This window comes from Camelus dromedarius, chromosome 15 (genome assembly GCF_036321535.1).
Source record: "Camelus dromedarius isolate mCamDro1 chromosome 15, mCamDro1.pat, whole genome shotgun sequence".
Taxonomy (NCBI): Eukaryota; Metazoa; Chordata; class Mammalia; order Artiodactyla; family Camelidae; genus Camelus; species Camelus dromedarius.
In genome coordinates, this window is record NC_087450.1 from 9,044,060 (window position 1) to 9,068,225 (window position 24,166).

The 24,166-nt window shown below is 47.8% G+C and overlaps 1 protein-coding gene across 3 annotated transcripts; it reads right to left on the bottom strand.

The window, feature by feature from the left end:
* SEMA4F (ssemaphorin 4F) lies at positions 1-23,925 on the bottom strand. 3 transcript variants are annotated; one of them, XM_031467362.2, is made up of 14 exons: positions 23,614-23,923; positions 21,074-21,225; positions 20,374-20,433; positions 20,068-20,166; positions 15,287-15,380; positions 6,209-6,328; positions 5,956-6,107; positions 5,178-5,356; positions 4,834-4,981; positions 4,479-4,701; positions 4,232-4,341; positions 3,957-4,117; positions 2,592-2,650; positions 1-2,338 (listed from the first exon to the last, which is right to left on the bottom strand). In XM_031467362.2, exons 1-14 carry the CDS (start codon positions 23,780-23,782, stop codon positions 1,728-1,730), a joined length of 2,337 nt encoding a protein of 778 aa, XP_031323222.2. In that variant the 5' UTR covers positions 23,783-23,923; the 3' UTR covers positions 1-1,727. The 3 variants fall into 3 exon arrangements, with proteins under 3 accessions (XP_031323222.2, XP_031323223.2, XP_064350421.1); XM_031467363.2 differs by lacking the exon at positions 20,068-20,166 and having other exon boundaries at positions 23,614-23,922; XM_064494351.1 differs by lacking the exons at positions 5,956-6,107; positions 6,209-6,328; positions 15,287-15,380; positions 20,068-20,166 and having other exon boundaries at positions 23,614-23,925.
* Between the last annotated feature and the right edge of the window lie 241 nt (positions 23,926-24,166).

Below are 24,166 nucleotides of genomic sequence, written 5' to 3' on the forward strand. Positions count from 1 at the left end.
TGAAATAGACAGTGCTTTATTGTTTACACGTTCTCTCATTTAACCCTTGCAGCAACCCTGAGGTAGGTGTTATCATCCCCGCTTTACAAAGGAGTGAACCGTTGTCCTAGGTTAGATGACTTGCCGAAGATCATACACTTATTAGTGGTAAAACCACTGATCATCCAGAACCAAGGGGACTCTCGAGTAATTCACAGGCTGCTGCCAAGGAAAGTGGAGCTGAAAAGGTCAACTGGGAAAGGCTGGACCACTCACGGAGCTCAAGGGGGTCCCTGACCAGGGATGAATGAGGCACATACACGGGCCAAGACTGGAACTGAGCAGAAGCCCAGAACATCTGGGAGTCGTGAAGCAGGAAGGCGTCTTTAAGTTTGGTGCAAATTGACAGTGCCTTCAAATATGTGCAGAGCCCACCTTCTAGGGAGTGGAGACACAAGAGGGTGTCCTGCGGCTGCCTATCCAGGGGCTGGCCACAGGGCAGGTGTGGTGGGGCAGGAAGAACTGCCACTCAGTGGCACCACCTCAGCCTGGCCAACACCTGGTGACCTTGGAGCAGTGGTCCTTTAACTCCATTAAGGCTTGAGAATCTGATGGGAGCCACAAACCCTCCCCCCACCCCCAGAAAAATACAGACACACATGTACAGAAGGCATTTTGCATATGGTTTCAAGGAGTCCGTGGACCCCAGGTGAACTCCGGCTTTAGAGCAAGGGTGTCAACCTGAGTAAAGTCACTGACACAAACCTGTCTTTGTGTAGCTTGTATTCCCTATGACTGTTCCCCTTCTGTCATCCCCTGATAGTGACAATAAATTTCACGACATTCTAAATAGGAGCCAAGGGAAGGGGTCCAGCCAGAGGAAGAGAGCTGTGCATGGCAGTGGTGGCAGCCAGGAGGCAAAAACAAAGAGAAGGATGGGGCCACACGTATCACGTCCTTTCCCACCTTCCCAGAAGGTCACTTCAGGAGTTTTTCTCTACTCAACAGAATGGTTGTGGGAGGTGATGGACACAGGGCAGTGGTTTGTTTCCTTTTAGAAAGGAGAGCCGTTCCTTCACTGGCTACAGGGTATCGAGTTCTGCAGGTGGTGCCCGCATTCCCACCTGCCCCTGTCAGCCCCCCGGGAACACGCCCGAGCAGGGGCCCGGTCACCCGTGCACTTGTGGCCAGGTCTCCTATGAACACCCATGTATTTACACATGCTTTTTCACAGAAGAAGGGGGACTGGTTTGGGAGTAGAGCTCAGGGGAGTAGATCAGAGAGATTCCATGTTGCAGTTTGGGGATCATGCGCTCCCCACAAAGAATCAGATAAACTGGGAGAAACAGCAAAGGACTCAGCACACATTAGCCCTCAGCCCCTTCCACAGCTCCTCCTTCTGGCCAGGGCCCAACCAGAAGGCAAAGTCATAGCGATGTCCTGGGCCCCAGCCCCAAACTAGTGGGCCCAAGAGAGTGGGCTGAAGGGGTCATGGGGGATTAGAGGACAAGGGTGGGAAAGGTCCCAATTACTGTAAGAGCAGTTCTGATCTCCCATGGGAGTCAGCCAAAGGCCTGGCCCTGAGCCCGTCCGGGCCCAGAGAGGGCAGACCTCAGTGAAGTTCACGTGACCACTCAAGGGCCAAGGCGAACTCAGACACCATGTTGTCCATGCCCAGTGACCCCCAGAGTCCCAGCAGTCACTCCATTCTAGTGGTCACTCACGCACTAGTGGTCACCTGCCCGGCCCTAGATGGACGTTTCATCACATGCGGCTAGAGGAGCCCCAGTGAGCCGAATGTGGGCTGGGCTTGGGCAAGGATCAAGCAGGAAGGGTGGAGGGAAGCCACCAAAGCCACTGCCCCTCTTGGCCAGGGCCAGGGGCAGACGCTCATCTTCAGGAGAAGGGGAGGGAGGGTCCTGGCTGTAGCTGGTGGTCCCAGAGGGCGGGACCCCCAGGTCCAAGCCCACCTTGTCTCTAGCCAGAAGCTCCCTCTGTCTCTGGCGCTGCTGACGCCGACCGATCAGGAGGAGGGTCAGCGATGCTACGAGAGCCCCCAGGAAGAAGCCGGCCAGTCCCGCCCCCACTGTGTGAGCCTGGCTCGGGGGGCCCTGCCGGCTGTCCCACACCAAGCTGTAGGCGGCTACCACCCGGGCTGCCCCCCCCTCCTGACATTCACAGGCATAAGCGCCCATGGCCCCTGGGGATATCACCACCTCTAGCCCATCCCGCCGGGGGGTGAGTGCAGTCACTCCGCTGGGCTGGTGCCACACGCAGGATGCCCAGGCTGAGCCTGGGGAACATGGCAGGACGACATGAGCAGCGGTAGCCACAGGAACTTCAAACACCACTGGGTGCTCTGCAGAGACGGCAAAGGCACAAAAGGTGGTGGGGATACAGGCTAGGGGTGTGATGGAGAGAAATGTGGGGCGATATCGGATACGAGAAGGGGCCATGGTGGACAAAGGTAAAAAGGGGATTCCTCAAGAGGGCAAGGCTCTGGGTCACTGGCTGCCATATCTTCCAGGATCCAGGTTTTAACGTAGGTCCAAAGAGGGCAACTCTATGCCCTTTCCATCCACTCCACCCACGTTTCCCTAAACCATACGCACCTCCGGGCTCTTTAGGACACAAAGAAGAGACATCCGCTGACTCTATGTCTTGGACCAGCCTATAAAGAAGAGAATGCTTGATCAATCCAGTGTCGGCATCCCCTTCCACCCTCCTCAGCACCAGTGAACGTTCACTCATCCGGTACAGTCCCCATCATCTCATAAATCACTTTAAGAATTATCTGTCGACATTCTCTTCATCACTAAATTTTTCCCCAGTACCTCTTACACTCATGACACTTGCCACGTCAAATTCTACAGATACTTCTAGGAGACTACAGAGAATTAAATTTGCTTGAGGCCTATCAGGAAGAAGTCTGGTGGGGGTGATTTAAAAGAAACACAGGGACTTTCCAAGAAATGTTAACTGGCTGTCCACAACCACAAGATCTCTCTGGAAATCTTCTCTGTTAAAAGATTTCTCTATTAAGAGAAAGAGAAAATTTCTTTTCTATAAAAGCTAATCAAAATTCTGAGAGGGTCAGTAAGATGACTTTTTGTTTCAGAAAAGTAGTTCAGCTCAGGACGCATCCGTGGTTGTCACTAGCTCTCAGCTGGTACTGAACACAGGGGGAATGAATCATCCACAGAATGTGTGAAAATGTAAAGACTGGACCCTGAGGAAGGAGCTGGATTCATATATAAAACAGAAACAGACTCACAGATATAGAAAACACACTTATGGTTACCAGGGGGGAAGGAGGTGGGAAGGGATGAACTGGGAGTTCGAGATTTGCAGATACTGACAGGTATATATAAAATAGATAAACAAGTGCATACTGTATAGCACAGGGAAATATATTCAATATCTTGCAGTAGCTTACGGTGAAAAAGAATATGGAAACGAATATATGTATATTTATGTACAACTGAAGAATTGGGCTGTACACCAGAAATTGACACAACATTGTAAACTGACTATACTTCAATAAAAAATTAAAAATTAAAAAAAAAGCTGGATGGAAAAGGAACCAGTAAGGGAGACAGACTGGTGAGGTAGGGAGGAAAATCAGGAGAACGCAGAGTCCTCGGAGGCAAGAGGATCACGTATTTCAAGGAGGGAAGGAGGGATTTGTCAGCTGTGAAAATGCCTCTAAGAGCTCTTGTAAAATGAAAACGAAGTGAATGACCATGTGGAAATCAATCACACAGCCAGGGCAGGTCCAGCAGAGAGGTGGGGACACTGATGAGACAGCACCAGATGGACAGACAGATAAGTTAGCACAGACTGACAGATGGATACACAAGAGACCCTAAGAAACACACAAACAGAGACAGGGCAGCATTAACAGATGAGAAACACAGACAGACGTGGGTGGGCCGGAGCCCCGGGACATCAGGCGAGTGAGCAGCGCAGCCACTCACCCTCCACGCTCCCCGGCATGGGCCACACACGCATCCAGCCGGAAGCTCCAGGCGCAGACAGGGTCCTGGGCCAGGATGCACTCCGAGCAGCTCTGGAGACGGCCGCAGTCGGTTGTGTTCACTTGCGTCACCTCAGTTCGGGAGCCAATCAGGAGCCAGTTCTATGGAAAGGGAGTGGGGAAGAAGGACGCACTGGGTCTCCCAGACCTCAGGGTCACAGACTGGCCCTGGACTCGGCCGTCTCCCCAGCAGATTTGCTGAAAGCTACAACTCACTTGATACAATTTCATACTGTCAACTGGCTGCGGCTCTGGGAATAGGGCCAGATCCTCGAGGACGCTGAGCTGGGCCCCGATCTGCACTGCTCGGTGGAGGTGTCCATCCCCTAGGAAGCAGGCAAGGGGCAAGACGTGGTAATGCAAGCATCCCTGTGCCTGTGACTCTGACACCTGTATGTATGGGGCCCCCGTGACAAGAGCCTGTGTGCACTGGATGGGCAGCTTGCTTGGCCATGACACATACCTGTCCCCAGGTAGAGCACATCGTACTCTTTCCCTGAGAGGCTGGGCACCCTGTGGGCCACGAGCCTGAGATAGGCCGTATCTGTAGTGACTAGAAGGGAGCGGCCATCCGCTGGAAACACTGGCTTGTCCATGAGTGGGTGGTCCCGGATGAAGGTGAGCACGCGGTCAGGCAGGAAGAGCGAGGAGCTGAACTGCTGGAGCTTCATGTTGTTGGTGATGCACTAGGGGGAAAACAGGGTGCACAGCCAGGCTTCCCAGGGGCCGGGAAGTGTCTGTGATGCTTAGATGGGCCTGGTCCTAAAGGGGCAATTCAGGCACCGCGTGGGATAAGGAACTGTCCCCTGCCCCCTCACCTCCCCGGGTCTGGGCTGGGGCACGTCATTGTCCATGACGGGCAGTCCCCTGTTGCAGTCATGTCTCAGCTCTCTGAAGGAACCATTCAGCACCGTCCGAATGTCTTGTGGGCGGAAGGCACACACAGCAGACATGGCAGCCCCTTCCCTAGAAGAGGCAGCCACATGTTCGAGCCAGATATTTGGAGGAAATTAGGGGAGGCAACTCACCCCGACAAATGCGATGCCCCACGAGAGATGCTCCAGGGCACGGGGAAGCACCCCCCACTCCGGAGGACAGAGCTTTGCCCCCACCGAGCCCAGGTGTCGCCCACCCTGTAACTCTCCACAGCAGGACCCCTCACCACTGGGAGGAAAAGATGCCGTAAAAGATGGGGGTCCCTCCTCCGTGCACAGGTCGAAGAATGGCCATGTCCTGCAGGACGCTGGCGGCCTGGCCATGCTCAGGCCCTGGACACAGCAGGTCGGCCTTCAGAAAAGTCGTCCACTTCTGCTGGAGAGTCTTCCGGCCCCCAAGATCCCCCTGGAGTAACAAGCACATGGGAGTTCTCTTTAGAAGACCAACACTGGAGGAGGACTGCGGAGACCAACACACGTTCCCCCAGACAGACAAAGAGGGAGACAGACACACAGGACATCTGTCTATGCATGCAGGGCAGAGACACAGACAGAGTAACTGAGGAGGACAGGGCGACAACAATGATGGTGACTAAGTTCACTGTGCACTTATGAATTACTGTACCTCGTGCTTTACATAATTTACCTCATTTAGTCCTCAAAACAGCCCTCAGAGCTAGGCGTCATTAACACCCTCGTCTGTAAGGATGCTGCCCAGTCACAGAGGCAGTCAGCAGTGCGGCACGGACCTGAACCCACGTCTGTCTGTCTACAGTTCCTGCCTTTAACCTCTGCACTACCTCCTGGGGACAGTGTCACAAGGGTAATTACGGGGGTAAAAGAGGCCAGAGTCCTTCCCCACATTCCTCAGGCTCCCAGAAAAGTAGCCAAGGCCCAGCAAAAAGGGAGACAGGGGACAGATGCAAAGACAGAGACCCAGAGAGGGAAAGACAGGACAACAGGCAGCAGAGCAAACAGGACAGACAGCTGGGGTCAGAGCCTCACCGCGCACACACGGGCCACCCTCGGGACCTTAAAGTGCTCGTATGAGTCAAACGCTCGGGAAATCTCCGTAAAGAAGAAGTAGATTTCATCGTCTCCGTCTTCATCCCCCCACTCGGCTGGGCTCAAGGCCACGGCTGCAGCAAAGGCTGGGGCTGGGGAGACCAGTGGCCTCAGATTCCACAGACACAGCCTGGGGCCACCCAGCCGCCACCCACTGTGTCCCCAGATAGCCAGCACTCCCTCCTCTCCCCACCGTTAAGCCAGGATGGCAAGGTCTCTGTGCGAATCCAGTCCTCAGCACGACCCACAGCCCGGGAGATGATCGACTGGGTCCCCAAGTAGTTTTTCACAGTGGCCGTGTAGAGGACGCCCCCTGCAAGGGCGACAGGATGGAGAGGGACTGTCAGAGACTCACTGAGGAAGCAGAAGGGGTCGCAGGCCGAGCAGGGAGCACAGCGGGGGTAAGAAATCGCAGGCAATGCTAAGCATGACGGCCACTCCCTCCCTTAAACAAAGGGCTACAGGGCAGTAAAGGGAACCAGGAACCAGTCCCTGTGGAAACTGAGAGATTTTTTGTTGTTGGTCTGTTTCTTGTTATTTTTAAGGCCTTCTCTATCCTGTAATATGCTAATTACACGGTAATTTTTCAGGAAGGGTTTGCTCTGCGGCACGTTCCCATCTCACTGGAGTTCTCCCGCTGTGTAAACTTCTGAGGGTCAGTGGGTGTGTGCGGCCGTGGAACAAGTCACAGCTTTAGGGTATGTTAGCATCACTTCAGGAACTGATCCAAATGCAGATTCCTGGGCCCTGGGCCCAGCAATGCTCACTCAGTAGGGTTGGGGGTGTGGCCCAAGAGCTACATTTCAAACAAGCAGTTGGAATTACCCTGACATGGGTGGTTCAAGAGCTCACTTTGAGAAATACCAACCTAAAGGATCACTGCATGTCCCGCTGCCAGCCGCGGGAAGCAACGAGGATCAGATCCTCTCCTGGTTCAGCTGGGGGACAGAAGTGCTCTAGGGAAGGCAGGGATTGGAGAAGATAGGGGATCACAGGCACTCTGGGAAGGAAGGGCAGCTGCAGCTCTGTGGGCTGAATGCCAGAGGACCAGAGCCACTCTGAGTAACAAGGCCAAGGGCTCGGATGTGAGTGGAGAAAGTCACGCAGGGGCAATAAAAGGTCACAGATCCCCTGGTGGAGTTCTGAGTATCACAGGGACTCTGGAGAGAACAGAGAAGCATTCCTTCATCACCCGTTACATAAAAGGCACTTGCTGGGTGCTAAGCATGTCACTGCCCCCCCCCCCCAAGAATTCCCACTGGAGTCTGGAAGACAAACTGGAATCAGACACCAGGTGGCATGGACTCAGATGTGTGCAGGAGCACAGAGCACCCAGGCACATCTCACTGGGGGAGCAGCATCTCAGAGATAACGTCTGAGCTGGGTCTGAAGAATGAGCGATATGCCGGGCAGGACTTCAGAAGAGGGGAGCCGTGTTCAGGGATGTGGGGACCCCCCATGGCTGAAGCTCTGGCAGGGCTCAGGGGCTGCAGGGCAAGCGAGCAGAGATGAGCCGGAGGGGCAGAGACAGGCACCCCACAGTGATGAGCCTGCTCTGCCAGGGAAATGTGCACTGTAGCCTAAAGGTGAGAATCAAATGGAGATTTTTCTTGAGGAGGAGTGACGCTAATAGTTTTGGTTTTTAAGAAGACAGTGCTAGTTACAAGGCCCTTCACACAGTCCAGGCAAGAACGGAGGGCCTGAACTAAGGCACTGGCAGAGAGAGAAAGGGGGATGGATTGGGGGGCTATTTCAGAGGCAGAGCCCATTAACAAGATTTGAAAATCGACTGAGTATGAGATGTGAAAGAATGGAGTAAAATAACGCCTATAAGGTTTCCATTTAGAAGATGGATGACAGTAGATGGTGATGCTATGAACCACGTGAAGAAATGGTAAAAGGCTCAGAAAGGAGGTGGCTGGAGAGAGGTGAGTTCAGTTGTTGGACACACTAAGGGTGAAGCACCTTCAGGACACCTGGTTGGAGATACTGGAAGGCAATCAAACAGAAAGGTGTGGGCAACACAGGCAGCAGGGCCAGAGTCAGGCAGCTTGGTAGTCCTGACGGCCAGGGAGAAAGGAAATCGAGAAGAGAGCCCTGAGGCACCACCATTTGAAGGCAACTCAGAGAAGATCGAGCCAGAGAGGCTGGAGGAGCCTTTCCTTGCTTGGGAACCCCAGCAGGACCCTGAGGGCACGTGCGCTGAAGCAGCAGTGAGCAGGGCCTCTGTGGGGGGGCCCGGGGTCACAGAAGCTTGAGTGGCGCTGCATGTCTCAGGCATTGAAAAGATAACCACTGATACTTTGAAAACACTTTAATGCAGAGCAAAAAGGGCCAGGAGACCTCTGAGGGCAACAGGGAAAGATTAGAACCCTTCCTTACAGGGTAGGGAGGAGAGACTTGGGTTTGTGAAAAGAATCCAAGCACTTTGGGGCCAGGAAGGCTTGGGTCTGCACACTTACTACTAGTAAGATCTTAGGCAAGTTAACTTTCCTAAGCCCTGAGTTCCTCAAATGCAGACTGAGGAGCCCACCACCTTCCACTCAGAGGGGAGCTAAGGAGGCCACCCCAGGCAGGGCCTGGCACATGGCTGCCATTCAATACATGTTAGTTGCAGCTCCTTATGAACCATACGGGGCCATAGGCTTGATCTGCTGCCATAGGTGGGGAGGGGGTAAGGTGGGAAGCCCCATGGAAAAGACTGGCAGGACCCCCAGGCAGGGCCACTACCTCCTGCCAGGACCATCCGATTCCCTGGCCCAGAGGCTCTATCTCACTTTTTGCCTCTGAGGCAGCTTACTTCTAGGAAACTGGAACTTACCCCTAGAATTCTACTGGTTTCCTGAGCTCACTCCTGATTGGTCCATTTGAAGTACTTCATTTGCATGGAGCTCACTCCTGATTGGTTATTTCTTTCCCTCCTGATTGGTCCATTTCTACAAAGCTTGTTCCTAATTAGTTAACTTGTTATACCTTATTTGCATATGGTGTTGCAAAGTGTAAAACTGGCAGCCTATAAAGGCCTCTGTAAGCCTACAAATGGGGTCCAGAGCTTGGAGTGTTAACTCCCTTGGGTCCACTGGCATAATAAACCTGAATTCTCCAACTCTCCGAGTGCTGCTTGGTCTCTCGACGGATCCAGGTTGCTGTCACAACTGAGTTGTAACACTAAGCTGTAACACTGAGCTATGACACACTTTTCTGCAACAGGGGACAACCATAAAATGACATCCCATTCCCTTCCAGGTATTTCATGAGGGGGGAAAAAAATCAGGTTTGGGGCAAAGGTTCTGGCAGCAAACAGAGCAACAAATGAGGCAACCCTTAGCTCCAGGGGGGAAAAGTTGATATAGAAGCCAGAACTGTAATGAAAACTTTCCCTAAAAAGGTGTCATACACAAAACACTCTAAAAGCAAAACTCTGACAGAAGCTGTGCCATGGATACCCTGAAAATGGGGGAAATGTGGTGGAGGAGACAGTTATGTATATTTTGGAAGCATTACTTGGTGTGTTTAGGCAGGGGGTGGGGGGAGTCATAAATATTCTAGAAACATGGAAAGGACCACAGATAACCATGCAAGGACCTAGTGGTGGACGGAGGTAAAGTCCCAAAACGTTCTCAGGGATCAATGACAGTCAATTTCACATATTCTGTTGCACTGTTCATATAATAAAATATCCCTGTATGTGCAACTGTTTGGCAAATTATTACTGAATAGATCAAGCCAGAAAACATGAAACACACACCTGCTGTTGGCAAAAGCGGATGTGTAAAAGAGAGCGACGCCCACGGTGTCAAGCTCAGCGAACAAGCTGGTTAGAAAAAAACATCAGGCATAATTCAACCCAATTTTTAAAAATATGTATGTATGTCTGCAGGCACAGGGAAGACTGAAGGAGCTACAGCTCTACAGTGCTACTGATGTTTGTTTCTGACTAATGAAATTACAAGTGATTTTCATGTTCTTTGTACTTTTTTATATGCACTGATTTTTTTTTTTTTTTTTGTAGTTAGCATCTTTCCTTTTTAGAACCTTCCAAATTAAGACACTTGCATTTTGGAAATAAAAGAGGAAAAATAAAAAGATTGAAAGCCACCAAGATGAAGAATCACAGCCAAAGAAAAATCACAATTATGTGTGGAAACAGACCTCTACCTGCTCAGAGGTAGAGCCTGTGAATGAAGGCCTCCCACATATGTTAACAACCCAACACAGACAGGCTTGGATATGAGCCATGATGGTGACTATTTCACTAAACGCTGGGGGGTTCAAATTTTCACTCTGGTAACAAAAGGCTCACTTTCACACAAGGTTTACAATAGCAAGTGCCATTTACTTGCTTTAAAAAGAGGGTTTTAAACATGACCTTGCCTTCCTTCCTCTACTCCTTTTTCTTCTCACAGTCAGAGCTTCACAGGAAAGACAGCTCCTGCCCTAATAGTCTCCATTTCCTTGTCTAAGGATTATGCCAGCTGTATATATCCTTTTTCTTTTTAAACAGCCTATTACCAGGACATAATTATAGATCATTGGAGACGCAGCGTTTACTCTGCCTTTTCCACTGCTGGCCATATAGGATTCCTATAACTATCTTGTTTGGGTGTGTGAATGCTAGTATTGGGGCACACACACATGGATTTTAGGGAAAAGCTTGACCCTAAAATGCTGGCAACACCCTAGTGCACTGGGAACACATGCAATACTCCAGGACGGATGCAATAATCACAAGACGCAATCAGTCCAAAAGGAGACAATGAAAACACAAGATGGGCTGTCAAAGAGAAAGAGCAAAAGCCCCCTTCTTCTGTTCTTGATAAAAGCCCAATTTATTACTGGGTGTGATAGGGAGGACCAAAGATAACTGATCACTGTCTCCAGCTTGGGACCTTGGGTCCTGGCACTGTGCACTCACAGGAGGGTACACTGGTGGAGGAGAAGGTCTAGGGGAGCTCAGTTTGAGATATGCTGATTTTGAGATTCCTGTGGTACACCGAAGTGGAGATGTCTGGAAAGCAGCTGAATGTGAGGTCTGTAGCTCCAGATAATGGATGAGAAGTATCAAAATACAGTGGACACAGAACCCCTGGGGCTGGCTGACGTCCCAATTACACAGAATGCGAGAGAAGAGGATCTTGGGTGGAGCCCCAAAACTGAAAGGATGAGCAGAAGACAAAAATCCTACAAGGAAGACTGAGAAGGAACTGCAAACGTCCTTGGGCTCCTGTGAATGTTACTGTCAAAACATCTGAATTTTTCCAAACTGGAATACTTCAAATAGAGACCTTGAGATCATTTTGTTAATCTTCTCTAAGATTAATGTTATATTTGAAGACAAGATTTCTGGGGCTTTTTCCTAAAGAAATCCAAGACCAATAAACACGTGAAAAGCTGTTCACTCTCACTAATTGAAATGCAAATCAAAAGCATCAGATTGGACTTTGGAGGAAGGCACTGTTGTATGTTTATTAACTATATTTTTAGGGACTGACAGGGTATAATGAAACAGGCCCTCTCACCACTGCTGGCAGGACTAACTGGAGAGCAGTTTGGCCAAGACCATCAAGCATGATAAAAATCTTTTACATCCTTTGGCCCAGCACTCCTGCTTTTTGGATTAATTCATGCAGGTGATTACATTCATGTAAAGGATTTACATAAACACTTATGTTAAAGGATTCCTTCTGCAACATTATTTATAAAAGAAATTATTTTAAAATCTGAATGTATATATGGGAGTAATTAAATAATTGTGCTCCATCCATATGATGAAAGAGAAAGTCATCACTAAAAATCATGTTTGAATAATTAAATTCCTATGATGAGAAAATGTTCAGCATACAATAGTAAGTGAAGTACATGTGATAATTCCAGCTTATTACAAATACACACAAGAGTGTAAGAAAACACTCCAAAATAATAACAGTGGCTACCTGGTGATGACTGAATTACAGTCAACTTTTCACTTTCTTCTTTATATATTTCTATATTTTCTCAATTTTCTATAATGCACATTGCAATTTTCATAATTTAAAGTAAAAAATGTTCCTGCTTTTATATTCTAATATTATATTCTAATATTTTCATTACTAAAAGCTCTTTTTATCTCAAAATACCTCCATTATCCTTAAGGACAGCTGTATAGATCTGAACTGGGAATTTTGATTCTAATTCTTAAATAATGTCGCCAGGATTTCCTATACTGCTATTTTCAAAACAGAGGGATAATGGATCAACACTGGAAGCTCCAACTAAACACTGGCACTTATGTCTCACCAAGAAAAAATATAAATCATAGCCCTCTCAAGAACTGCAGAGGAAAACTTGTAATATTGATATAGGCTATTATTTGGATCTGAGACAGAAAAAGCCATGGAGGTTCTATGTTAACTGTCTTGAGCTAGTCATTCTAAACTATTAGAAAGTGATTTCTTATCACCTCCATCAATCATCAGCTGAAAGGCAACACTGAATTTCATTATCTTGGGGAAAGAAAAAAAAAGACTTGAAATCTCTTTGAAAATGTTCTTTGTTAAATATGATCTTATTTATGAAATTTATATCCATAGACTACAAGCTAACGTGAATCCAACTGCTGAGTGCAACGCAGACAAAATACACACAGAGGGTTAAATATACTTCAAGATTACTGCTTGAAACAAAAAAAAAGTTAATTATTTTAGATTGTTGCCATTGAGAAGTCATTTTGTTGATTAACAATTATACAGTATCAAGAGACATTCACAGTTGCTAAAACTGAGAAATCTTTCTTAATGAGCCTAATGACTGGCTCAGAGTTTTGCCCAAAATGCTTGATAAAAAGCCAAGAAAGATAAACTATTAACTAAACTCTTATTCAGATATGTATGAGTATAAACAAGTTCTCATTGATTTCAACTGCAGATGAATAATAAAAATGACAACCCAAATATTGTATCTACTAGCTATATACTCTATGTTCATTTTCCAAAGTTGTTATTTCATTGCATTTTAGAAAAGGTAAATCACTGACTCAATGAGTGATTTAATTCGTATAGCTTTTAAGACTTTTCCTACAAATGAAGTCATGCATAAGAAAACAGTTTCATTGTTAGATCTTTTAGCCCGAGTTCTGTTTCCCATCAAATATTGTCCAAAAGTATTGGTAAAAATTAACTTTATGATAAAGTTCGCAGGAACTTTAGTGATGAAAGGAGAAACAGTATGATGAATGATGCTAAGTCAACTGATTAGCTAGCTGGAGAAAATCAATTTGGATTCCCTTCTCATGCCATTTATCAAAACAAGTTCCAAATAGATCAAAGAATTAAATGTTCGGGGGGAAAATTCTGTTGTTGTTGTTGAAATATAGTTGATTTACAATGTTGTGTTAGTTTCTGGTGCACAGCATAATGATTCAATTGCACATATAGAAATTCTTTTAGGGGAAAATTTTTTAAGAAGAAAAATCTTATCTGCTCTCTAACTGAAGAAGGATTTAGCTTAAAAAATATAATCACAAAGAAAAAAATGTAGATTGGAACACGAATATCTTACCTGAGGATCGGCCCAAGAACATGAGCAGAGGACTGACCAAAGAAGAAATAAAAATAGATGCTAAAACACAAAAAAAGCTCAACTTTGCTAATAGTCAAAGACATGTAAATCTAAACAAGGTGCCATTTTTAGCTTCAAATTAGCAGAAAATAAATTTAATGAGAATACTACAGTGTGGTGAACTTTATGTGAGAAAAAAACTCGCATTCACTGCTGATTTAGGGTATAAATTTGTATACCCTTTCTAAAAACTCAATTAGCAACAGATAATGAGCCATAAAATACTCACACCCTTTAGTAGAGTGATCCAGGAGCCTTAAGGACACAGTCTAAAGTGAGGATAAAAATTTATGGACAAAAATGTGCATTACAGTGTTGCAGACAATAGCAAAAACTTTGAAGTAAACTAAATAAACTTGAAAATAAATGTACATGATTTAGAATTCCTTAATTAAATTATGGTATGCGCAGAGGATGAGTAGTATGGTGTCAGTAAAATTTTCATCTACAAAGAATCTTTATTTTTTTTATCCTTCTGAGGGATACTTTTGTAAATTGTATTTTTTTCTTTTTTTGATGTGGGGGTAGGTAATTAGGTTTATTTATCTTTGGAGGAAGTACTGGGAATTGAACCCAGGACCTTGTGCATGCTAAGCATGCACTCTACCATTTGAACTACACCCTCCCCACTAAAGAATTTTTTAATTATATAGAAATGCCTATGATATAAAGTTACATGACAGTACTCAAAACTGTATCCATGTTGCATGACATTTACAAGTTCATGAAACACACACTCATTCTATTAACCTGCTTTTTTTGCACTATCATGGGAAGAATGGCTGGATTCTCCCTGAATCTGGAGAGTGTGTGGAGTGGTCTAAACAAAAATACAGACTATGTGGCACACAAAACAGCTCCTGCTACCAAGGAATTAGGCAGTCATTCTTCAGGAAAAGTTTAGGCACAACCTGTGACAGAACCATTCAGCACCTGAGCAACTGTGTAGGTATAGCTTGTTCAAAGGAAATAATAGTAGCAATTTATTTAATAGTCATTACTGATTCCTCTGAGCAACAAAGGACTGGTCAGCCAAACACACATGCATGAGTACATATCCACATGCACACACACGTTAAAAAAGCTAGAAGGAAATACCTAAAATATTAGCAGTGGTTTTCAGAGTAGGGATCCTCTAGAACCATGCTGATATGGTAGCTACTAGACGCAAATGGCTGTTTACGTTCAAATTAAAATTATACGTAAAATTTAATATTTTTCCTTCAGTGGCACTAGTCATATCTCAAGGGCTCAGTAACCAACTACACGTTACTAGTGGCTACCGTATTAGACAGCAAAGATACAGAACAATTCCATGGTCATATAAAGTTCTTTTGGACCCTACTGTTCTAAAAGACTTCTTATGTCCTTCTTTACACTTTTTGCAAATTTATTACAATATGCATAGTAGTAGATTCCTCTTATAAACAGGAAAAAAATGACTAAAAGAAATGAGGTTAACAGAGGAAGCGTTCACTCTAGAGATGCAAGGGAAATGATACTCTGGGGAGGGGGAAGCAGGCGGTCACAAGCGCTCTGGGAAGAACAGGGAAGGCTAGAAAGAGATGTGGGAATAATAGACATTCCGAGGAAAGGGAAGAAAGGACACAGAAATTCCAATAGGAGGGGTGGGAAGGAGGCAATTACAGCAAGGCTCTTGTCTCTCCCCACTCACCAGCCATTACAGCTGCTGACCGCTGAGCTGGCTCAAAAGGGCATTTCCCCCGGCCACTCTCAAGTCTTTCCACCTCCTGGAAACTGGACACATCCTACAGACCAGAAGGGGGCAATTGGTTTAGAGGTCATGGGGAGGTTCATGGTGAGAATTACAAAGATGGTCAGATGAAGAACAAACCCAATTCCATTCCCCTCCCCCCGCGCCCCCACTACCATTCCCATATTCCCAGTCTGCTGATCCGGGCTCCCCCACCCACAACTTCATTTCCCATCTCTGCCATCCCTCTTTTCAGTTTATTTCTCTTCCCTCAACTCCCGTGGCACCCAACCCCCATGTGCTCTGATGAAGGCTATACCTACGATTACCCTAGAAGACACTGAGAGGCTGAAAGGCAGATCTTTCCTCTGAAATGCCGAACTGTATGGTCTGCAGATTGCCTGAGGATGTGCTGCAGGACAAGGAGGACCAGGGGAGACAGCAGGCCTCCCAAGGGCCAGAGCACTTGGGAAGGGTAAAGAAAGTGCTTTATATCATAGGCATTTCTATATAAAGCACTTCAGATGGGGAGGACTATCTGAAGCCCATGGGTCTAGAGAGAAGGGCCACCCTTCCCCTGCTCCCACCCCATGAATAAAAGACAGAACCAGAATCAAGGATACACAGAAGCAAGGAAAAGCATCTGTAAAGTCCGTGAAGACCTGAAGGTCAGGTCAGAATTTGAGGCTTTGGCAAGGAAGTGTCTTCCTCAGTCAGGGACTCCAGAGGTACTGAGGCAGGGGGTGGTGTGAGAGTTCCACCAGAGCCAGCCAGATGTTACCTTTCTTAACTGAGCATCCAGCACTAAAAGAGGCTTCAAGATAGCATGAAAAAATGAAAATCCAGATTTTAACCTGGACTGACAGGGAAGTTAATTGTGGCCAGTTAGGGGTCAGAGTTACGGCATGGAAGTGCCAGGCGTGATATTTCCAGTTCACAAACTAGGGTGGGGCATGGTGCTGCTGAGGCCTAACCACTGTGACGGCAGCTGGAGACCAGCAGCGGAGCTCTCCGCCCCCTCGGCACCCTGGCCCGCTCTGACTGCTCTCTACCTGCTGTACTTGGCAAACATGGTTTTGTGTTACTAAAAGAGCCTGGAAGAAGGCCTGTTAGAATTGGATGTTATCTGAGTCCCCCTCCAAAAGAATACTAGGTCAAGAATCTTCTGGAATGGAGGACCCCACAGAAGCACAATCTCCTCCCCAGTGTGGCAGTGGGATCACTCCAGCCTAAGGAGACAGATGGCAGTTCAGTGAGAGATGACCAAGATGTTTGGGCACTCTGGGCATGGCGTATGTCCCACTGCTGAAGCCTGTCTTATCTCTCACCTAAACTACAAGACTCCCACCCAAGGTTAACATTCCTACACTATCGGTCACTGCCTTGATAAGTGCTCAAGCCAGAGAAAGACGAAAATGGCTCACTATTGCCTCTTTAGTGCAAACTGCTTATTTTCCAATACCTCAAAAAATGAACTCTTTCTTCTAACCAAACCTGGAATCCTATTATTCCTAGAAAACCAAGTACGTTTTTCCCATCTCTATGCCTGAAACGACTCCCTCATGTTTCACTAAGGACTTAAAAAGAACGAGCTTTTTCTCAGTTCTCATTCTCTTCCATCTTCATGCACCATTGGGTACTTTTGATTCACTTCCCTCCTTGCAATATTCTATTTCTTAACTCTCTTGAAATTCTCCCCTCCTGGAGTCCCTCCTCCTGGCTGTTGTCTCTTTATCTCCTTTGGTTGTTTCTCTTTTCCTTTCTAGCCTCTCACCGTGCGTCCTTACTCCTTTTCACATACACTTTAAAGATCTCGTTCATTTTTACATTTCCAGCCAGACTTTCTATGCAGATCATTCCCCAAACTCTCCTAGTCTGATGTCTTCCAAACTTGATTGCTGGACTTCCTCACAGAGATGACCTACCAGCCCCTTGAAACTCAACATGTCAAAGCTCGTCCTCTTCCAGTTTCCCCAAATGGCATCATCGTGTTATTCAGGTTCATAGCCTTGGAGCAAGTGAGCCTATTAACTACATAGGCTATCACTACTGTACGGTCAAAGCGATATTTAATTAGGGTCTTAAAGGGGTAAGACCCCTCTATTACATTCTCTATCTCAATGTTAAGATTCTTCATTATACAACCATTGCATCAGTCAGCACAGTCCTATCAACACCAGTTGTGGTGAAGGCAAGTCCCTCAAGTTGAAAGCCAGAGCTATGTAGGAAGGCAGGGTTGGAACCCATCCTTTGAACTTGGCCAAGAAGGGTGCAAGGCACATGAAGGACCGTTCCCAAGTGGTTAGGGGGTTAAAAAAAAAAAAAAGATTGTCCCTGTTACATGAAACAGATCAAATGTCACAAGAAATTGAAGCCAGCAAAGGTCTTCTAGATTCCAGGGTAGTGGAGCAGAGCCAGACACACCTGGGTTTGAATCTTGGCTCTGCCTCTGCCAGCTGTACATCTCAGACTTTTACCTAACTTTTCAGAACTTCTGTTTCATGGCCTGCAAAATGGAAATAAATACTATCATGGTGTATCATCACTATCATAATAAATAAGTATCATGATGTGATTGGTAAGAATTAAACTCAACTGTGAATGTAGAGTATTTACCACCAAGCCTGTGACAGAGTGGACACTCAATTGAATGGCAAGTCTTATTGTTGTTGGTGCTGTGGTTGTAAGTCTAACATTTTTCTGTTAACTGCTGGAGCTCCCTCTACAAAATGAATTAAAAAATTTCCCTCCAGGGTCTGATGCGCTGTCACTGAAGGGCAGTTCTCCATGTTGCTGGAGTTGGTAGGTCCTATATGCTTGAACTTCCTTTTGGAAGCACCGTTAGTTCTCTGAGCCATCAACTCTGAGCAAGTTGTTGTGTTTGGATCAGCTAGTCAAAGGTCTCAGATAATAGTTACACATCGTCTCAAAAAAAAAAAATAGTTATAGGTGGTCTCAGAGTCATTCGTCTGGGACATGAGAGGTTCAGCTCTAAGGATGAGGTAAGGACTTGCTCAAGCAGATGGGGATTGCCAGGAGGCAGGATGAGACAGATAAAAACAGAAGAGAGCTTTCAAGAAGTCCAGAGAGCAGTCTTGGGATTTTGAAGGACTAACACAGTAGTTAGCTGTGTCCTATATTCTCCTACAAACAAGCCTTGACCAAAGGTTGCTCCTTCATTTCATGAGCCTGCTAGCTAGGAGGGTTCAGAGAAAGAATTAAAAGTCACACGAGTGCGAGACATAGGCCCCTGGCTTCACTCTCAGTTGCTGATAGTTCTCAAGAATGGAGAGGGGTCCAAGTCACACCAATCCTGACAGGTATGTCCAGGACACTGTCTGTCTAGACACTTATCTAACAATCGTTAGGGCCCCACCTCAGAGAGCCAAAGAAGAAACAGAAGGCCCTCGGGAACTAACTTGGAGTAATCGCATTGGCTGTGAACCATGGCTCCATTATTCGTACCCATGGGCTCCCTGATTCCGTGCACACTGGGAAAAGGACAAATGTGGCAATGGCGGTCCCACAGCTACTTTGTGAGCTTCGTGAGACTATGGGAAAACCAGACCCTCAACATTACCTGAATGGACATTGAGATTTTCACCACCACCCTGAACTAGGAAAGCTTTCCAGGATGAGGGAGCTACCCATACCCCAGTCAGGAGTCTATGAACGGCATTATGAAAATAACTCAACATGAGCCCAGCTAACTCCAAGGACAGCCCAGAGGGACTGACTGAGGCGATCAAGCCTGTACAATTATAGCATTCTAAGACAAAGCTATGAGGGTGCTGTTTCACAAAGAGGAATCTGGAGGTACACACTGACTAGATCCATGTGGCAAGGATTACTGCAGACTGTAGGTCAAGTCAAGACCCACCACTGAGGCTCAGGGCCAGGAAAGGGAGTTGCTGGAGCCCCTCCTATTCCTAGCACAAAGGGAGAAAAAGGTGTCTGGTGATACGAAAGACATGTGAGGCTTGTGACTCATCCTAGGGCCTGGTCACAAATACACGCTGCTGTAGGAACAGTGACTGACTGCTGGATAACTGCTGGGGAAAGCTGAGGGGTCACCAATTCCTTAGATGTCACCAATCCCAGGGACTTTTGAGGCCATGACTAACCTAGATGTGATTAGGGGTATCCATGTCCCAAGCTTGCCTGGGTGGGGGGCTGGAGACGCCCAGGGCCTTAGCAGCAATGAACAGGATCAAGGAGAAAACATGGTTAACAGAGTGCCCACCGTGAAGGCAAGATCCAGAGTATGGGGCCAGCAGGTGCTATATTAGAGAGCAGTGACCTCAAAAGCCATGAGAGCAAAGGGTCACAGCCCACACAGGATGGGGCTGACAGTAGGGGTGAGAGGAGGTGGTGAAAGATAGTTACACGACATGGGAGGAAGAAACAGGTACGGACTGTGCTGATTAAGAAATGGATGCAGGCTGCCTGGACAAAGCATGGAAAACCTGAGTTACCCGCCCCTGAAGTTTCTCCCAGATTTACCCTCTCCACAGCCCAGCTAGTGTCCCACTATGACCCCTTACACTTTGTATACCTCACCTTCTAAGGACAGCCTCCCTCCCCGCCCTTTTCGCACCCCCCTCAGTGGCAGACAAAGGCTCTACCCTGTGAGGACATCCCTCACCCCCAGTGCTTATCACGCACAAGGGCTGCCTTAAGCACGATCCCCGTCACAGTCACTCACAGGAGACCCCTCCCAGCCTCCCACCCCCGTCACTCACAATAACCCCGCACTTCGGATCAAAAGCGAAGGTGCCACAAGTGAGGAGGTGAGAAGCATTGGCAATGGCGAGAATCTGGACAAAATTGTGACATTCGTCCTGAGGGTCAGAGATGGTTAGAGAGAATCAGAAGCAGCAGGTACAAGGAGAGGTAATGTTAGGACAGTTGATATGCAGCTCGGGGCATGGTGTTAGAGTCCCTGCCTGGGCCCACTGGGTGGGAGCACGGCAGGGGGACTGACGCAGAGCCAGGGCTGGGCCAAGGCCTCAGCTGACACTCAGGACAGGGCTGGGGTTTATACCTACCTCCTTCTTGCCTTTCTTGCTACAGTTCTGTCGGTGGGCCTCAGGCACGATCCAGTCAATCTAAGGAAGAAGGAGTGACCATTTCCCCCAGGATCTCCCCCAGTTCCTCCCAAGTCAGGGTCAGTGACACAGCTCTACAACCTCCATCAATTTGGGAACTTCAGAGATACATCCAACTCTTGACCCCAGAGCTTTGTTTTTCAAACTGGAGGTCTCTACCCACTGAGTCATAAAATCAATTGTGAAATGTCAAGTAACATTACTTTTGATGAAACAGAATACATCAGAGTGTATCACATACAGGAGAGTAAATATTGTTTTGAGAAACTTCTCTTTCAGTACACACTTTGTGTACTGGATCAAAATGTACCATATATTTCTTACTAACGGAGGGTCAGAAAAACTTGAAAACTATTGCCCTAGAGTAAAATGATTCTAGTTCATCCTCTGCCCACAGCCACCTGAAACCTGGTCACTGTGGCCTCCTCCCCATTATCATGACCCTCCCTCATAGCCTCCCTGATCACCATGCCCCCCTCCATCACCCTCGGCTAAGATGATGAGGTTGAGGACCTACCCTTATTTTCACCAACACTCTGCCTCCTGTCACAACCCCCACCCCCGCCCAACACATCCCATAAAACCATGGATCTAATCACATGCTCTGTGATCTGAGGTCCTCCCCTCTCTCATCTCTCACCCTGCGGGGTCTCTCCCCTGAAAAGGGCAGAGATAAAGCGAAGATGGTGTCCCGGGCGCCGACGTAAAGGGTGTGGGAAGCAGGATCCACGAGGAGAACAGAGTAATTGTATGTCTGGGGGATGGTGAACCGGGTGAGATAGGAGTCAGCCTCTGGCAGGAAGAGAGAGTCAAAGTGAGGAGTGATATCAGCCATCACTTCATAAGGGTGGAGTCTGCAAGGGTAAAGCCAAAGCGGTCCGTTTTTGTTTTCTTCCAAGTACTATATTTATTTAGCAACCTTAAGGGCAAAAACAGAGCCTTGACAGGCCAGCCATTTAACTTCCCCAGAGATACATAACTGATGACATCAGAGGACTTAGCACACACAATACAGTTAAGTATGCTTTCTCTATAAAAATAGAGCACTTTATTAAAATAGCGGCATAAATAGTAAGTCTGTAATTTCTATTCATAACAACATGATACATAATTTGAAAATACCTATAGAAGGTCCAAATACTTTCTAAATTTCCTTTTTTTCAAAAAAAAACCACTACTTAGTAGTAACTTCTTTTTACTTAGAGGGGAAATGTTTCACTCTCTTCACCAACACATTAGGAGACTATCTCCTCTCTCTGCCACCACCCTTTGTCTCACTCCCACCCTTGATCTCACCCCAGTTCCACCCGAAGAGGTGGAGAGGCACAGTGGGCATGAGTTCCGTGCTTTGGAGTTGGGTCAGCCCAAGTTCACCTGTGGCTCTTTCCCTTACCAGACGTATGATCTTGAGTAAGTTAACCTGCCCTTTCTGAGCATCACTTTCCTCATCAGTAAACACCACCATCCAGCGTTGTTGAGAATTAAATGAGATAGCATATGTAGAAGCATCTGACACATACGACATATTTCACAAACGGTTCCTTTCTTCCTTCTTTAAGCATGTGCTCTGTTTGGGCCAAATCTAAACCCATCTCAGCATTCAAAACTCTTATCTATTTAAGTATTATACAAAAAGAAACAAGCTAGCATGGGGGGAGAGTATCGCTCAAGTGGTAGAGCGCATGCTTAGCATGCATGAGGTCCCCAGTACCTCCATTGAAAAAGTAAATAAATAAATAAACCTAATTACTTTCCCTCCCTGTAAATAAATAAATAAGTAAGCAAGCAAGCTAGCATGAATTTAACTTCTTAGCTCAATCTCTGGCTCTGGAAACCTGAATTAATACAGCTCTGCTCTACCTGCTTCACCTGCTCAGCTGCCCTCAAGACTGGTAGCATGGCCAGCAGCCGTGCACTTCCTAGATGTGGTGATGTATGGAGCCCCACCCACCCCATCCTCCCAGATCCATACTGTATGGATCTGTACTCTGTCCCATACTTACCCACCCAACTGCCCCACCTTGTCCTATAGACCTCTCCGGATTCCTGGGTATCAACCCAGCCTGGCAACCTCAGCTCCATGTTGCAGCTACTGTTCCAGCACAAACGGAAACCCAGGCTCTGACCACAACTGTATCTTCTGGATTCATAGCACCCCTATATGTCACTGGCCAATAGGGACAGAAGTAGTTTAGAAGGCTCTAAGTTACCCAGTTGTGAGTTTTTGCCAACAGGTTGTACCCTTGGCTTCGCTGGTTCCACCTGCCCACAGTGCTAACACTTAATGCCCACTGAGAAAAACACCACTTGTGCCCACCTCGGCAAAGAGCCTTTTAAGTGCGAATCACTCCAATAACCACTTTTGACATTGTGGCATCCCCCAGCTTTTTTTACATATTTTGAAGGGACATCTCCCTCTTCCTTTTTTCCCTTCTGAGGACTTAAAAAATTGTTTAAACATAATTTTAAGTCATCTCACTGAATGGTTTTCCAACACTCAGTTTGGGAATGGACAGAGGGAGCAGGGAACTGAGGAAATTAGGAGGGTTATGGTACATCCAATCACGGGAGAACCGGAGTTGGTGTCAGAGATGAGAAGACTGGGGAGTGGGCTAAGGACATTAGGGCTGTGAGCAAGGCAGAAGGCTTGGAGGAGATTAGAACTAATGAATTTGAGAAGTGGGCAGATGGAAATTCTAGGCTGGTAATAGTAAGGATGGGTGTTTGCAGCTGTATGAAAGACCTATAGGTTTGACAGCAGAGTGGATGTCAGTCTGGCTTGATGGACACAGGTGCATGTGAGGGATGAGGGGACTAAGGGAGAGGGAACTTCGAAATGGACGACTTCCAGCAACCCCCGTCCTCTCCCTGGGCCTCAGTGTCCGCGTGTGCACGGGGAGGGGCTTAACTCTGCTGCGGTTCCGTGAATACGGGGCCGCGGGAGCCGCCTGGGCGTGTCGCGGGAACCGAGTCGCGAGGCCTGGGCCGGGTGGAGCAGCACCACGTGGGGGTCCCGCCCGCATCCGGGCCGGGCGTGGCCGGCGTGGGCGGCGCGGGACGCCGTGAGCCGACCTGTGAGGATGCGACTGCCCAGACGGGGAGCGCAGGCAGGTCTGGGTACCTGCAAGCAGGGTCTGGGCGCGGGGCGCAGGGCTAAGGGCGAGGGCGCCCGCGCCTTACCAGAGATAGGAAGCGAGGTCCTGGGCACAGAGCGGGGCACGCGGCCAGACACCGGGCCGCTCAGCACCGCCAGCAGCAGCAGCAGCAGCAGCAGCAGCAGCAGGAGCGGGAAGGGCGGCACCGGGGCCGGCCCAGGGTCCGGGCGTGGCCGCGCGGCAGAGACTGTCATCTTTGCCACCGCCTGGCCGCCGGGGTGTGGCGAGCCCGGTAGACTCCGCTCAGAGCCGCGGCGCCGCCAGCCTCGGCCCCACTCGGCTCTCCTCGGTGCGGTTCGGCTTGCGGCTGCCGGACCGAACGCAACCCGTCACCGCCCCTTCAAGAAAGTACCAATGAGCTGGACGATTTTCTCCTCCAACCAATAGGGGTTGCGTGGAGGCGGGACTAAAGAGAGAAGTCCAACCCAGATAGAGGCGGAGCTAGACCCAGGTGTAGGTGGGGGTTCTAGCTCGTTAACTGGGCTGGCCATGCCGCTCCAGGACCCTGAGTGGCGGGTTTGCAAAGACTGCTCCAAAACTCCAATTTCCGTATCTGTTCTAATAGGGAAAATATGTGA

Coding starts and splice junctions, on each gene's coding strand:
- SEMA4F (XM_031467362.2), bottom strand. CDS start 23,782: ATGACAGTCTCTGCCGCGCGGCCACGCCCGGACCCTGGGCCGGCCCCG. Junction 4,982..5,177: donor GGCATCTTTTCCTCCCAGTG/GTGAGGGGTCCT, acceptor TGCCTCTTCTAG/GGAAGGGGCTGCCATGTCTG. Junction 4,118..4,231: donor ACAGTATGAAATTGTATCAA/GTGAGTTGTAGC, acceptor CCCTTTCCATAG/AACTGGCTCCTGATTGGCTC.